Source organism: Hydra vulgaris, chromosome 12 (genome assembly GCF_038396675.1).
Source record: "Hydra vulgaris chromosome 12, alternate assembly HydraT2T_AEP".
Taxonomy (NCBI): domain Eukaryota; kingdom Metazoa; phylum Cnidaria; class Hydrozoa; order Anthoathecata; family Hydridae; genus Hydra; species Hydra vulgaris.
Window position 1 is genome coordinate 17,925,159 of NC_088931.1, and position 16,631 is coordinate 17,941,789.

Consider the following 16,631-nt stretch of genomic DNA (forward strand, 5'->3'; position numbering starts at 1 on the left):
TTTGTAAACAAACATCACGTCTCCTTAAAATTGTCCCGCTTGAGCGATCTGTTTTTTTCCATGAACACGAGCTGAAATTCATTTCGCCTGTCTGATTACTTCCGTTAGGTTGGATGGTTTTTCTCCATATGATCAAGCACGACATTATTTTAAAGAAAACTTTATAACCATGGTACGAAGATGCTGTGCTTATGGGTGTAAATCTGGGTATGAAACAGATCCTGATCTAACCAATTACAAGTTTTAATTTCACCTTCTGGTTTAAAATAGATTTATGCAGATTTTAATGATATTTAAGGTTTATCATATCCAACCAATTTAGCTTTTATACAAATGTGCAAATGCCTTGTAGAATTTAGTGAGGATATTTTATCCAAAAAGTATGATGTGAATATCTTTTTAGGAAAGCTTCAATTGGATCTTATTGAACAAAGATTTGGTCATTCTAGGCAACTGTTTGGTCATAACTATTACATTAAAGTGAAGCAAGTTTTGGATGCCGAGAAAAAAATTAGAATTAAAAGTCTTTGTAAATATTCAAGATTTTTGACAAAAGATCTTAGAAATATGAAGGATTTATTAAATTTAGATGCTAACCAGTTGGATGAAGATGATATGAGGTTCCAAAATCTAAAATCCAACTTTAATAATGATCACCCTTATTCACTTATCGAAGATGATACTGTAAATGTTGATTATGCTTTTGCAGGTTATTGTTAAAAGTTCCATCAGTGCTTTGGTTGCAATAATCTATTGACTGATTTTAAGCATATTTGTTAGACATTTTAAGAAAAAGGAAAAATTGATGATTTGTTTAATGACATTAATAGAGTTATGATTTTAGATTTAATTTCAACTCAATTCAATGGCATTAATAATTATTCTAATACGACTAACTAATTTATGTTTTACGCTGTATTTACTATCATATAGCTATTTTTTAATCACTTTTAAAACAGATTATTTGAGACATTTTTTTATCAGGAGAAAATCCTCATTTAATCTTTAAAAAGTTACTTTTGAGTGATATTAAAATATCATTCTCACAGTGTTTAAATGGAAAGCATGAAATGGAAGATGTTTGTGGATTAATCATCAAACATTATAACGTAAGTAATTTAAATTGCGATTATTTAAAAGATCTTATCTATTTAATTGAAATATTTTAACTAGTATCTGCTTCATTTAATTTTTGATGAATAAAAAATCTGAACTCATAATTTGTTAATAAAAAACAACTCTTTTTTTTTACAAATTTTTTTCTGTTAATAAATACCTTTTTTTTAATTACAGTTTCTTGCGTCTTTCTATTACCAAAAATTTTACAGTTCTCCCGATGATCCTCCTAATCGAGGCCCCTTTTTATTATTCTTTAATGTCTTTTTTTTCTTTTTATTCTCTATTTCTTTTCGTTTTTTATTTTCTTCGGCTTCTTTTTTCTTCTGCGTTGCCTAAAAATGACAAGTTAAATTTAAATTAATGAACATAGATGTATGGCTTCACAGTAACAGGTTTTTAAAATATGGGCCTTCCCATGCTTCTTAAGTAATTTTAGAAACATGCCTGCATGCATGCTAAAGCAAAAAAAAAAAAAAAATTCAGACTGTATTTAGTTATTTATGTTTTGAGATTATTTTATATTTTCTGCGTTCCCTGGAAAAATATTCCTTAAAATTATTTAAGGCATATTTTTTCAGGAAAAAGTAATCCTTAAATAATTTTAAGGAATATTTTTCCCTTAAAATCATTATAGTCATGTTTCTTATTTGTTTCTTCATTTTTGAAATATTTCAGCAAAAAAAGAGAACAACCATTTGTTAAACTCTGCTTGACGGATTTTTATACGGAAAGGACTTCGTTAATGAATTTCGAAGTTTGAATTGTTTTTTGTTTTTTTTTTCCCTAAGCTTTACGAAAATACTCTAGTCTAAATACCCTATACGATCTTATGAATTTTAGAACAAAAAATTGTCAGGTTTGACATTAATAAAATTAAAACAAATGAGTCAAAAATCTTTTGTCATTATTTTTTTTATTTTTCAAAATTCTATAGGATTTTGATACTCTATGATACTATAAAATCTTTTAGTTGATAGAAAAAAAGTAAAAGTTTAAAAGCCAGAATCAGAAAGCATTAAAAATTACAATAAAAATCTTCACTTTATTAAACATCTAAAAATATGGATAAATTTGATAAAGTTAACGGTTTTAATGAAGTTAATAAAGTTTATGAATTTTTTGATGACTTAGATGTAGTTGGTGATTAGATAATAATCTAGAAATTCTCTTTATTACATTCTCTTATTTTTAATTAAATATATTAAATAAACTTGATAACGAAGTAAATGTTTGTTTATCGTTGATATCTTGCTATTTATCTTTTATTTTACTTTTATTGTAAAATAGCTTTGTCTCAATTGGTTACTTTGTCACGAAAAAAAAATTTCTATTCGTAACGTTACGTCTCAATTGGTTACACTATTTAAAGCCAAATGATTTAGAAAAATGTTACCAATTGAGACGTAACTTAAAGTTAAAAAAAAAAAAGATTTTAATTAAGTCTCAAATAAACGCCTTTAAACGGAAAGAGACTAAGCGTCACCTGTATGGTATTGAGAAAATGGTTTTCTTTCTGTTAAAGAAAATGATTTTCTTTATGTTATAAAATTGTCATATTTACCTAGTAATAAAAACCTGCTTTAACTATTGTGTAACAACACGATAAGCAGGAAGAGATCAAGAAAAAAAGTGAAACGCTGTATCCAGTATACTGTAACTAACAGAAAGAAAACCATTTTCTTAAAACCATGGTTCCTTTCCGTTTAAAGGCGTCCAAATATAGATTTTCTTACGCAACGTTACGTCTCAATTGGAGACGTAATATTACGTCTCAATTGGTTACACTTTATATATAAAGAATAATCAATTGAGGCGTAATTACATCACAAATGAGATGTAATTTGAAAAAAATTAAACAACAATTAAATACTGACGTTTGAGACGTCATTTATGATGTAATTACGTCTCAATTGATTATTCTTTATACATAAGGTGTAACCAATTGAAAGGTATACTACGTCTCAAATTGAGATGTCAGTTAAGATGTAACGTCTATATATATTGTTTTAATGTCATGTCTTTTTATCTTTAATAATTGATTTTTAATTGATTTTTTTTATTTTTATTACCTTATTTTTATTTCTATCGTTTACTTTTATCATGTCTTGTCTTATGTATATCTAATTAAAATCTTGTTTTTTCTATATTTGCACATAAAGCAAGCTATAAACATAGCTATGTTGCTATGTCATAGCTCGAATTATATGTATAAGGTGAACTAAATAAAAATACTTTAAAAACTTAAAGAAACCACACGTTATATTTGCACATAAAGCAAGCTATAAACATAGCTATGTTGCTATGTCATAGCTCAAATTATATGTATAAGGTGAACTGAATAAAAAAAAAGAATTTAAAAATTTAAAGAAACCACACGTTACAATGTTTAGAAAATTTAGGTTTTGTTACGTTTCGTTACGTAAAAATGTAACGTCTCGTTGTTAAAAATAATGGACATTTTGCACGCAACGTTACCTAACTCGGTTACGTTACAATACGTAAAGTGACCTAAAAATGTTATAGGAGAATAACGATATTTGAACCACTGAACAGTCTTTCTAATGCAGTAGAAGAATATGGACTTCCATATATTCTCTTAACTGTATTTGCAATTGGGTATTGATTTCGGTAGCTTTTTTCACCAAAGGGTGACAACTTGCTTTAATAATTGACTGGAGAAGCTAAAAATGTTAGAGCTTGTTTTCTATTAGTAGTTTCGAAATTGAGAAAACTATTGATTTTATTTGAGCTTAATAAAACTCTCTCAAAGCAAAGCAGTAATGCTCATAATAAATGTCTTAAAATGTCATACCACTTCTGTAATATTTATTGCTTGTACAATATTGCCACTTTATTATCTTGGCATTTTAAGTTGCTAAATAAGTCCAGATATGTTTGCAGATTTCGATATATTTTAAAACTGTTCGATAAGAACGTTTATTTTTGATTTGTCAAAGATAGATGTTAATAAAAAAATAGCCGTGCTTGATGTTAACAAAAACAAAATTAACAAATCAAATCAAAAACACTCCCAGCGGGCATTTGTTTTTAAAAGATACGTTCTAAATGTATTTTAAATGTCTTTTAAACGTTCTCTAAACACTCTGACGTAAAGAACGTTTAAAAGACATTTAAAAACGTTTAAAAGACATTTAGAACGAAACTTTTAAAAACAAATGCCCGTAGGGCTGATTAAAATTTTTATTAATTAAAAAAAAAAAAAAAAATTGAAAACTTTAACTACAAATAACAATGTGTTAAAACTTGTTAAATAAAAAATCAGAAAAAAAACTGTTTTATTCTGACTTTTTGTAATTTAATAGCACAAAAACAAACAAACAAAAAAACTGTCAGTTGTTAATTAAAAAATAAAAAAAGAAATAAATAAAAACAAAATTTAATTAAACAATATAAATTTCTATAAAAAAATCTCTATAAAATTCCATTTAAGTTATCTAAAGCTCAATATCTAAAGCTATATTTTACTTTCTACTTTTTAATCTTTACAATGAGTTACGGCATTTAACAATGCGTAATTATTGTTATGAAGCATTGTTATTGTTATGTTGCAATGTTACATTTAAACAGTTTTCAGACTACAAGAAATAAGTGGAAGAATTGTGATTAAGTTCTCGAGTAGCAAGCAAGTGAGACGTTCCGAGTTCGATCCCCACCACGTCCCTGGTAATACCGCGCTCAGCTTGTTTCTCGGCGCAGCAGCCTTTTTTTTTTAAGATTCGTGTTTCGGAGTTATAGAGTTGAGAGAAGGTTATAACCACAATCAAGTAGCCTCCTCATCCTGTAGTGGTCTTCTCGGCCTTGGGGAGGTGAATTAAAATATATATATATATATATATATATATATATATATATATATATATATATATATATATATATATATATATATATATATATATATTTACAATATTGGCTATTTAAAAACTACAATACAATGCCAACATATTATAACAAGTTAGCATTCTATTGTAAAAAAACATTAAAATTAAAAAGAACCACATTGTTGGCTGCTCCTCAAAATTAGACACCTATTACATCCACAGGACTACACAAATATATTTCTAAATGATTTAAACATTTTCTAGCGTAAAAATAAGGATTTTATTATGTAAACATTTGTACGAGCGCTCAAATAATGTGAGCGACAATGTAATGAGAACGTTTAATTGTGCGAGCGTACAAATAACGACCTCCTAGAAATAAAACATTAAAATTTACACACAAAAAAATCTTCCTGAGGAGGACTCGAACCCGCAATACTATCACCCGCGTTATTACATACACAGCACTATGTGTATAAATTGATGGCGTAACAAATAAAAATCGAATTTGTGTACAAATTACTTAATGAAAAGTTCTGGTCAAGTGAAAGAAAAGATTATAAAAAAGATAAACTGCAAGTTTTCCATTTTTTTGCTGATAGGTGAAATGATAGCATAACAAAACATTGCATTTTTTTGCGCACAGAACCATTAAAATTAACCATTATATATTTAAAAACACTTTAACAAGATAAGCTATATGTGTTAACACCAGAAACAAAAGACCCACAAAATAAAATTAAAAATAAATCCCATAAAATTTTCAAAGTTTTGTATGGGAAACAAGGATATATTTACTCTTGAAGATCTAAAAAAAGTTGGAAAAGTATTTTTGCCACTACATGATTTTTGGTCAACTGACATCTCTGATTGAAACCAAAAACTCGTGATTAAAGTTTCCAAATATACTTTCTTGAAAATTTAGGGGAAGTTTGTGTACCCAGGCCTTCTTCTACCAAGAGTCAACCTACTTCATTTGAAAAATATTCTAAATTATTTTTCTCAGTCAAGTGATTGGTTATAAACTTTTTTTTATTTTATCCTATTTGATTCTTAGAGAACATTGCCACAGCATGTTATAATTGGAAAACACTTTTTAATGGTATAAAGTAATTTTTTGGCGCTAGCATCTTATACTGTTTTTCAATCCTAGAAGAAATCTTTTAAAGGTACTTGTATTTAATATTGTTTGTTACTTAAGTACTAAATGCGATGTTAATTGGCTTCCTTTTAATGCGGATTTTTTGATAGATGACATTTTACATTAGACTATTAAGTCTTGATCTTAGAACCATAAAGTTTCCTTGTAAAACCTGGCAGACGAATAAATTTCTTTTACTTTACTGAGTCTTCTTCTCAAATAATCTTTTACAACATCCAAAGCAAATTGCAAAATTAGGACTAAAATTGCCTCTGTTTTATCATGCTCATTTTTTACTGATTTTACTTTGTCACTTCTAGGTGCCCAATTAGAAAAATGCAAATACAAATTAGTAAGCTAAAAGATACAAGCATTGACAGTAAAAATAAAAAAAAATAAAAACTTATTTAACATAATTTAATAAAATTTTATTTATACATTTATCCGACAATGATTTACCAAAAAATGCTTAATCAGTCAAACTTAAAATTTAAATGAGATAATTGATTTGAATTACGAAATTAAATGATTTTATTAAAATTTTTTCAGACTAGCTACTCAAAATTGATATAGTTACATTCGGTAAGTAGAAGATTATTTAAAATTGATACAAATTTTTGAATATTTTGTTATAATGATGGTGTAGAAATAATAAAAGCTGTTTTATGTAAAGTAACTTTTAATTGTCAAGATTAGTAATTATTACAAAACTGTTTTTAAACATTTCATTTTGTTCATCTTAATAGTAGGTTATGTCTTTTTTATACACCATTTTTTTGAAAATACGGTTTAGGGTTTCACAAATCATACTTAATGATATTCACCTATGAAATAACACAAAAAACTGTTTAGGTTACAGTAAAATAATGGTATAAAGTAAAGGTATTAAGTGGTTTTATTGCCCTATTAAAACTACTGAAGTTATAGAACAATAAAAACAATAAATACATATATTCTATATCATACTTTCTAACATTAAAATAAATTTTTTAAACAGTTTAGAATCTTCATTTTCCAGTTAAAGTTAGGTTGAAAAAAATGCCACTAAAAAAATTAAAATGTTAACTACTTTCGAAAACATTGTTGAGGCTTATATCTGTACGCAAATAAAGATGTATAGGAATATAGGGAATAATATAAATATTTTACATTAAGTTATAAAAATGGTGTAAATATCAAGTAAATACTTTTAAATAAAAATTTTTAATACCTTTATAGTAGCTTCTTTATATGGATTAATATAGTTAGGATCACGTGGTATTATCTCGAGTTCTTGTGCAACCTAAATTGGTTTAAAATTTTTTGTTTAGCTCAATAAGCAATGTTCTTTCAAACAGAACTTATTTCAAAATTTACTTATTCCGCAGACTCTGTTACAATGATTCACTAATTTCTATGAGACAGTTTTATTATCTTAAATATACATATTAAATAAAATTACAATTAAAAACAAAATCTGTTTTAATGATATTTGGTAAAAAATTTATATTTTTATTTAAAAAATGAAAAGATAAACTCTGTTCCAAAAAAAAGGAAATTTTAAAGTTTAAAAAACCATACCCATGTGTTTAAAAAAAATGTTGAATAAAATTTTTTTGGAGGTTGCTCAAGACTGTTAAAAATTTAATAGGTTGCTATTATTAATTTTTTTTTCAAAAATGTCATGAGAATCAAAAATATGATAAGTATTTTATTGTGATATTAGTCTAGGAGGATTACCATCCAAAGTTTACGAGCTCATTCTACCCTTACCCATAATTAAATTGGGAGATCTTTATCAAAGATTTATTTCTCCTAGGTAAAAGTTGCCTCCACCATGACATAGTATCATACTTCAGGGAAGAAAAAAAAAACAATTTTTATCCTCTGAAGAAATAAGGAGCTAGCTTAACATCAAAAGAAAACGTTTTATATACTAAAGCATCTAAAAAAGTTATATTTTTATAAACTTTACTTTAGAAAAAGTAATAAATCATTTTTTTAAATACCAGTCCAGCATTACCAGACATATCTAGGTGCATGATATAAAGAATACATCATTAATAAAATGCGACTATAAAAAACATATAAATAAAGAACATGATTATATAAAGAACATGATTAGACATAGTTAAGGGAACAATTATAATTAAAGTCGTATAGACAAAAACACATATAAATAAGAACACCTATAGACAAGAACATGTATAAACAAGAACTTGTGACAAATAACAATATAATGAGTATATTATTAATTTGTTAATTATTAACAATACCTTTTATTTATTTAATAAATACCTTATATTTATTTTATTACATTATTAAATTAACATATTATTAAAAAACTTACCAAGTTTAAAAATTTCTCTGCATCATCAAACAAACCTGATTCATTTGAGAAAACTACTCCCCAGTTCATTGTTACACGCCATTCAGTATTTTTGTCATATAGCTAAAGTAGATAAAATTTATTATCATTAGAGATAATATTAGAGATATCCCTTTAATCGAACGCTGGGGGTCATAACTCTATCCTTTTGGCAAGGTACTTAAAATCTAGTAATTTATGTTTTAAATGACATTCTTGTAAATTAATTGTTCTGTAACTATTTGTTTTAACAACATTTTGTTAAAAACTTTAATACTTGAAAAAAAAAAACACATTGATAATAAATTTTATTTGTAAAAATTCAGACAAAATTATAATTATAATATTTTACACTATTCAAAATGTTTTCTTTTTTAGTTTATATTTTATACAATAGATTGAGGTAGGTTTTTTGCATCTTTATCATAGATAATGTAAGTTAATACATCATTGACGTATTTTTGTAGGTTTGTCTCAGGTGGTAACATATAAACACATAATATATAGATATAATATGAATATATCAACGCTCAGAGTTAGGAAAAATGAGGTTGACAATAATTTGCTTAAATCAATCTTTTAGAGGTTGGCATTAGGTCAGCCATCGTTGCCAAATGTCGACCATACTTCCGAGGGCAAATAAAAGGCCCCGTAAGCAACTTTTATAGAGAACGAAAAGTACATACATTGACTATCAAATAGCCTGACTCGCAACAGAGTGCTGCTTCATCGACTGAGGGTTTGGTTTGGGTCAGCATCAAGGTCAGGTTTAGGGTTAGGGTTACAGCAAGGTTTAAATATTGTTACATTACTGTAATTAATCGTTTTTATAAATAGATGAAAATAAAAATGAAATATAATATATAACAAATAAGTAAAAATAAGAAAAATAAATATAAGAAACATATTTTTATAAGAAAAAAATAAATTTAAATATGTGTAAATAAAAATAAAATTGTATTTATGATAAAAATAGTATAGAAAAAGGGAAAAAACAAACAATAAAAAAGGAACAAAAAAAACATGTACCCATAAGCACCGACTAGGAGTATGTATATATATATATATATATATATATATATATATATATATATATATATATATATATATATATATATATGTTTATATATATATATATACACACACACACACATATATATATAAAGTGTAATATACAATATATATATATATATATATATATATATATATATATATATATATATATATATATATATGTATATATATATATATATATATATATATATATATATATATATATATATATATATATATATATATATATATATATATATATATAGACACACACACACATAAAAACACACAGACATATATTGTATACTAAATTTTATATATATTATATCATTACATATATAAATTAGAGATGTACTTTACGAAAATGATTTTCAAATTTTGAAAAATCATTCTGAATTCAAATCTTACACCAGATTTTTATTTGCAAGCTTTAGATTTTTATTTGCTAGCTTTAGATTTTTTGGGATAAACAATTTTTAATTTTTCAAAATTTAGCAAATGGACAAAAGTTTTTAAGGTATTTCTGTGATAGTGCAGCAGATTAGCATTAAAAATGACTGGAATTGTGCACAAGTGAATAAAAGCATGAAACTTTCGCCAATAACTCAGAAAGTTATGCTGTTTATTTTAAGATATGTTGGCAAAGTGTAGCACAACCAGAACTGGCTTGAATCCATGATGGCAGTTACCGCCATCTTGGATTTATAAAACCAATAGTAAATTTTAAACCGTTTAACTAATTTTTACCAAAATCTTAGGGAAGGTAGAACATAGCAAGTATACATTAATCGCAGATGCGCCAATGAGGAGGGAAAGTGTAAGGGCATAGCCTTCTTCCCAAAAAAAGGCATTCCCCCCACCATCCTAAGAATGATATTTTTTCAAGTTCTATTTAAAATATTTATATCTACTTTTTTTAGTATATACTTACATTTTTGTAAAATAAATGGAGTACATATTGAAAAAAGGTGTCTAAATAAAAGGTCCTCTAAAAAACTCTGATTGTTTACTAATCCAGAAACGACATGGGTGCAAAAATACAAAACGTCAGTGAGTGCTTTTACTCAACCTTGGTATTAATAATATAAAGGTTTTTACTTGTAAGTGCGCATTGTGCTGCAGCACATATACTTTGATCATAAAAGTCATATAAAATGTCTTACTTTTAAAAAACAACCCCTCCCCTAATATTTTTTAAGGTGCAGGTGTAATGTGGGGGCAGGCTAGAGTAAAATTGATAATGAAGCTAAACGCAGCCTAGAAAAAATTAAAATAACAAGCAAGGTACCGATTTTTTAATTTATCAGAGAAAATCTTGAGTATTTTTATAATACATAAAATATAAAAAGAGTTCTCAATGTAACAATAAAATGCATAAATATTGCAAATTTATAAAGATTTTAAAATACGCAGCAATAAAGCTAAAATAAAAAACGTATGATTTTAAATACAAAATATATGTAGTCTAAGCTAAATTCAGCAAAATGGGTTTATATTAGACACTCCCTCAATGTCACAGAAATCAGCAACTTTTGACAAAAAAATTTAAAAAAAAAAAATAATAGGCTTTAAAAGAGGATCTAAAGTGTTCAGAAAATGCCGGTATGTATATCTGTGGCGTAGCTATTTTGGAGCAGTTGGAGCAAATGCTCCACGCGCACAGAATGTTAGGGAATTTTTTTACTTTTTTTATTACCTTAAGGAAGTCTGTCAACAACCCCATCCAATTTATGTAATTACTTAAATTGGATAAGCATACATTAGAAAGATGTTCAACTTTGTTTCTATTCCATAATGTACATAACCTTTGTGATTAAAACGCAATTGTTAATTTAAACTTTTCTCAACTAACTTTGAGAGTAGAGGGGGCGCACAAATTTTACTTGCTCCAAGCGCTAAATATGGAGCTATGCCACTGATACACACACACACACACACATATAAATATATATTTTTTTATATCGTTTGATGTAGTGTTGTATTAAAATAAAACAAAACTCTTGTTCGTTGAAAAGTGCTCAATATTTAGGAAATTTATTTCGACTATTTATAAATTTCAAAACAGAGCGGCTTAAAAGAAAAAACTTTTATTACGGAGCTTGAAGTTTCATGCCTAACAACATCATCAGTCATATATTACCCATTATTATAACTATATATATATATATATATATGTATATATATATATATATATATATATATATATATATATATATATATATATATATATACATATTTATACATATTTATACATATATATATATATAATATATATATATATATATATTATATATATTAAGGTGGTGCTAAAAACAACTTATTTTAAAAATGTCAGCTGACAACCCCTAAATGTGTTTTATATAATAAAATAATACTGGATTTAAAAATTTTTTGAATAAAAAATATTTTTACGGGTGCCACAAGGCCATACATCAAACATACATCAAACAGGTTCCTAATATTATAAAAAAAAAAGTTTTTCAAAAGTATATCATGTTGGGGCTCAAATGAAGCAAAATTATGTAAAAATTTCAAAAATAATCATTGTTTTATAAAAAGCAGAGATAAAAAAATTATAATTAAAAAAATCGTGTTAAATTCCCTTTTTTTTGTTATAAATTAAAAAATGTCATTTTCTATTTACTAAAATCTAAAATAATAATATATTTATAAAATGATTCATATTTTTAAAATTTTTATATACTTTTGCATCATTTGAGACCCAACATGACATACTTTTGAAAAACTTTTTTTTTTATAATATTAGGAACCTGTTTGATGTATAAGGGCCTTGTGGCACCCGTAAAAATATTTTTTATTCAAAATTTTTTAAAATCCAGAATTATTTTATTATTTAAAACACATTTAGGGGTTGTCAGCTGACATTTTAAAAATAAGTTGTTTTTACCACCACCCTAATATATATATATTATATATATATATATATATATATATATATATATATATATATATATATATATATATATATATATTTTAAATTCAAATTGAATCTGGAATTGATTAATCAAGAACCGATTCCATTATAAATTTCGAAGCTTCTCCACAGGCTAGTAAAAATACGTATTTATACGTCTTTGTTTAACTAAGCAAAATAAATTTTGCAATTTTACAAAACGCAGACCAGAAGTGTTTTAGAAGTTCTTAGATATATATATGATAACATATTAATTCAAATAAAAACAAGATTATTTATAAACAGAAAAATTTATTTGATATATAAATATATATAGAAAATTGTATAAATATTTCATAAAATGCCCTTGTGCTCAAATATATCTGGTCTGGGTTTTGTTATGAACACAAAATCCAATTTTGATTTTTACGATTGAGATCCAACTAACTTAACATGCCACCATATCTTAAATGCATTGTATACTTATTTTCTACATGTAAAAAAAGTTTCATGCTTTTATCCACTTTTGCACAAATATTATGCTAATCTGCTGCACTATAAAGCAGATTTGAATTTATTTACAAATGTGAGAGTATAGTTTAAATGATTTAAATTTTTCACAAATTTAAAACAAAAATAGAAAACAGCTGAATATATTCAGCTGTTTTTATTTTTGTTATATTATAACTTCTATGAATTTAAATTTTAAAATCTGAGCAATATTCTGAATCTGTTCACCATAGCATGCTGAAAATGCTTTGGAGATTCTTATCTTCAGAGTTGAGATTAAATCATGGAGTGTTAAGTCATAGAACATAGATTTTATTTAGTAAACCTATAATAAAAAATCTTTAGTTATTGATTAAGTATTCATATATATAAAATATACATATTTTTTCATTATATTATACCATATGATTTTGCAGGTTATTCTAAATTTTACAGATATCTACAGATGATATTATTCCATATTCAAGATTATATTATACTATGCCATACAATATAATACTATACTGCAGATTATGTTATGCTCTATAATATTACAGATTATATCATATTATATTATAGCTTGGTTATTACATTATCAAAATGGTCAAGATATAAGTGAGTATATAATAGATAAGATAGTAGTATAATGTATAAGTAGATGCTACTTATACGTTATACTACAACTTATATGTTTTATACTTATTTTATATGATCACAAAAAGCTTTACCATTTTATCAACTAAACCTGCATAGTTTTCAACTTTATTATTTCCAACAAAGTTTTTTACAACATCCATAAATGACAACCAATCAATTTTCTCCTAGCTATCCATTATTTTAATAAATTCTTTATAATTTATAAGGTAACAAATTTGTGGTCTATCAAAAACTCCTGCTTTTTTTCCTCTAATGACAAACCTGACAATGTTTTAACCATATGCTGAAAGCAAACACTGTCAGTTTTCAGTGGCTTTTAAGCTTAAAATGGAGCGGTGTAAAAACTATTTTTGACATGTGCACTGTGTGAGTATTGCAAATTTGCCATTCTTTTTGTATTCAGAACTATTATCTTGCTTGACTATACCACATGCAGAGATAACATGAAAATTTAGTAAAACCTTTCTGCTGACCAAGGAGAAAGTTAACAATTCTTAGACCTACACAAAGAATCTAGTTGTGTTCTGGATATTTAATCAAGTTAAGCACCACTTTAATGTCATGGTAAGTCTCTTAAAAATAAACAGAATAATCGATTGGTACAGAACAAAAAAAATTCCCATTGCACAAAAGGAAACATTTGAGACTTGGCTTTGAGCTATCGATAAACAGTCTCCGTTCTTTTGGATTATATACAGAAATACCCAACTATAATTAGAGACCTGAAATAACATAAAAGAAATGAATCATTTGTTTTATGTTATTTCAGGTCATTATGTTATGGTCATAATAGAAAACAAACAAATGAACTTTTGAAAAAAAGTTAACAAATGTTTACTTTTTGGTTCTAAAGTAGAAACATTTTGCAAAGTTGTTAAGAAGGTTCTTTTCCTTTAATCAAGAGGCTATTAGTTCTGCTGCTTGCTTAGAAAGTCTTAAACCAAGCACTAAGTCATTCAGTTTTATCTGACTAAAACACTGAGGCAATTTTTAATGTTTCACATTAGAGAGAAGTCTTCGAATTCTAATACTATTTCTTTTGTTTCTGCAGCAGACATGTTATTATTTTATGCCATATTTATAAAACTGGTAATGTTTTGTCATGTGTAAAGGAGCCACAGATAAAACAGTCTGACAAGTGTCAAAATCAATTTAAATATCTCATGCAACAGAAAAAAATGATTTTTTGTAGATCTGTGTTATAAATCTATTCAACATGTAATATTTTAATTCTGACAAATACTTTCTTCAAGAGAAGAACTTCAATGTTTAAAAACTACTTCTTCCTTGAAATCAACACATAAATAATCATTTTACTCTTTACAAAATCCATTTGTGCATGAAAAATTACTTTCATTGAAATCCTTTCCTTTGCTATTTCATTCATGCAGAGATTTTTAATAAAGAAGTTTTATTAAAAAGAAGCTGACTCTTTGATAGCATTTAAAGCTTTTCATTCATTTGATCCTTGAGAAAGACATGTGAAATTGTCAATTTCTTGAAGCTCGAAAAGCGTTCAAAAAGACAACAACAATGGAAGCTAAAAAACTAATATCTGCTATTAATGAAGTTTTGGGCAAACAAGCCATGACAGTTTTCCAACTTAGAATGTTAAAGGTCTTTACTTAATGACAGTTAGAATGTCAAAGGTCTTAACTTCAGGTCCCAACTTAAGATGTTAAAGATCTTAACTTAAGGTCCCAACTTAGAATGTTAAAGGTCAGCTGGTTTTTAGTTGGAGAGAATTACGAGTTGACCCGGACTAAAATAGTATAAAGCTGAAATTTTGCATAGAAGTAGACAGTCTCTGGATGAGTGAAAAAAAAGCTCCGTTGATTGCACTACAGGAACATCTCTTTTAGGGCAATTTGGGGCAAAAAATGAGCCAATTTTAACAGCACTAAAATATCATAAACTATATATCATTGGATAGAAAATTTTATGTTGATCAATATTTATATAAAAACTATTATTGAAAACAATTATTTTCAAAGTTATTTACGTTTGAAAAGTGTGAAATTGTTAAAAGATGAAGCCGCACGAAACTTCATCAGATTTTTTGTTTTCAAAAGATAAGTTTTTATTGCAAAAAACTTAATCATTTCTTTTGTTTTCATAACAATTGTTTTCAATGAAACATTTTTGTATGAATGGAATAATTTAGCTTTATTACAAAAAAAGTTTGTGTCATATTGAAATGTAAAACTTACAAGTTAAACCAATAATTGTTACATGTAGTAAAAGTAGATTTTTAAAATAAAAAAATGAGTGCTGTTTGTGTATTGTGCAAGCTCGGCTTTGACAAAGAAAATTACGTCAAAATATATGGAAAGAGTCTCAAAACATTGATTCAATTAAGCAAAGAACCAAGTATGAATGAACTATGCAGGTTAAAATTTGTTTAAATAAACAGTTTTACAAAGAAGATTTTTCATGCAGTTTGTTAAAACTTTAATTTGCACATAATAACTCATATCCAATAACGATGTTTTGGTGAATCATTTTGAATTATTTATACAATCAAACATATGTTTGGTTGTTTAATTGAAAAATAAAATTGTTTGTTATTAAAAAAGGTTTGGGATAAGAAAACATGCCAGATAAGTCATTTTTGCACAATTTTAGTTATCTTAAAGACCAGTTGCGACAGAACACGCATAATAGTACAACAGTACTAGTCAATCATAATTTTAGAAGAAAGTTTGTAGATTGTTGTAATGATCAATCATTATCTGTACCAAGAAAGAAACTACGATCCTCATTCGAAGAGGTATTTGATTGGAAACCAAAATGTTTTCTTTGTACTAAAAAAGTAGACCACAAACATTCACTGATTGCTAAAGTTGAGACCATACCATTGATTAACAAAATGATTGAACGTTCTTTGAATAGAGAGGACAATTGAAGAAATGCTGTACATTCTTGTTTGATGTCTTATTATGATCTTGTAGCGGAAGAAGCCATCTATCATATTTTGTGTATGAACAACTTCAGGCTTAAAACTAAAAGCAATAACCAACGCGGACGCCCATTAGATCTCACTATGTTTGAAAATTTTAAAAAACTGTCTCT

At 26.3% G+C, this 16,631-nt stretch overlaps 1 protein-coding gene across 1 annotated transcript in view; it reads right to left on the reverse strand.

Annotated features, from left to right (window-relative positions):
• Nucleotides 1–1,308: 1,308 nt before the first annotated feature.
• Nucleotides 1,309–16,631, reverse strand: part of LOC101236441 (coiled-coil domain-containing protein 134) — a 45,771-nt gene continuing 30,448 nt past the window's right edge. Inside the window, exons 5-7 of the mRNA XM_065812410.1 lie at nt 8,429–8,530; nt 7,310–7,381; nt 1,309–1,451 (exon numbers count right to left, since the gene is read on the reverse strand). Coding sequence (XP_065668482.1) covers nt 1,323–1,451; nt 7,310–7,381; nt 8,429–8,530 — 303 coding nt within the window. The 3' untranslated portion in view covers nt 1,309–1,322. The remainder of the gene's footprint in view (nt 1,452–7,309; nt 7,382–8,428; nt 8,531–16,631) is intronic.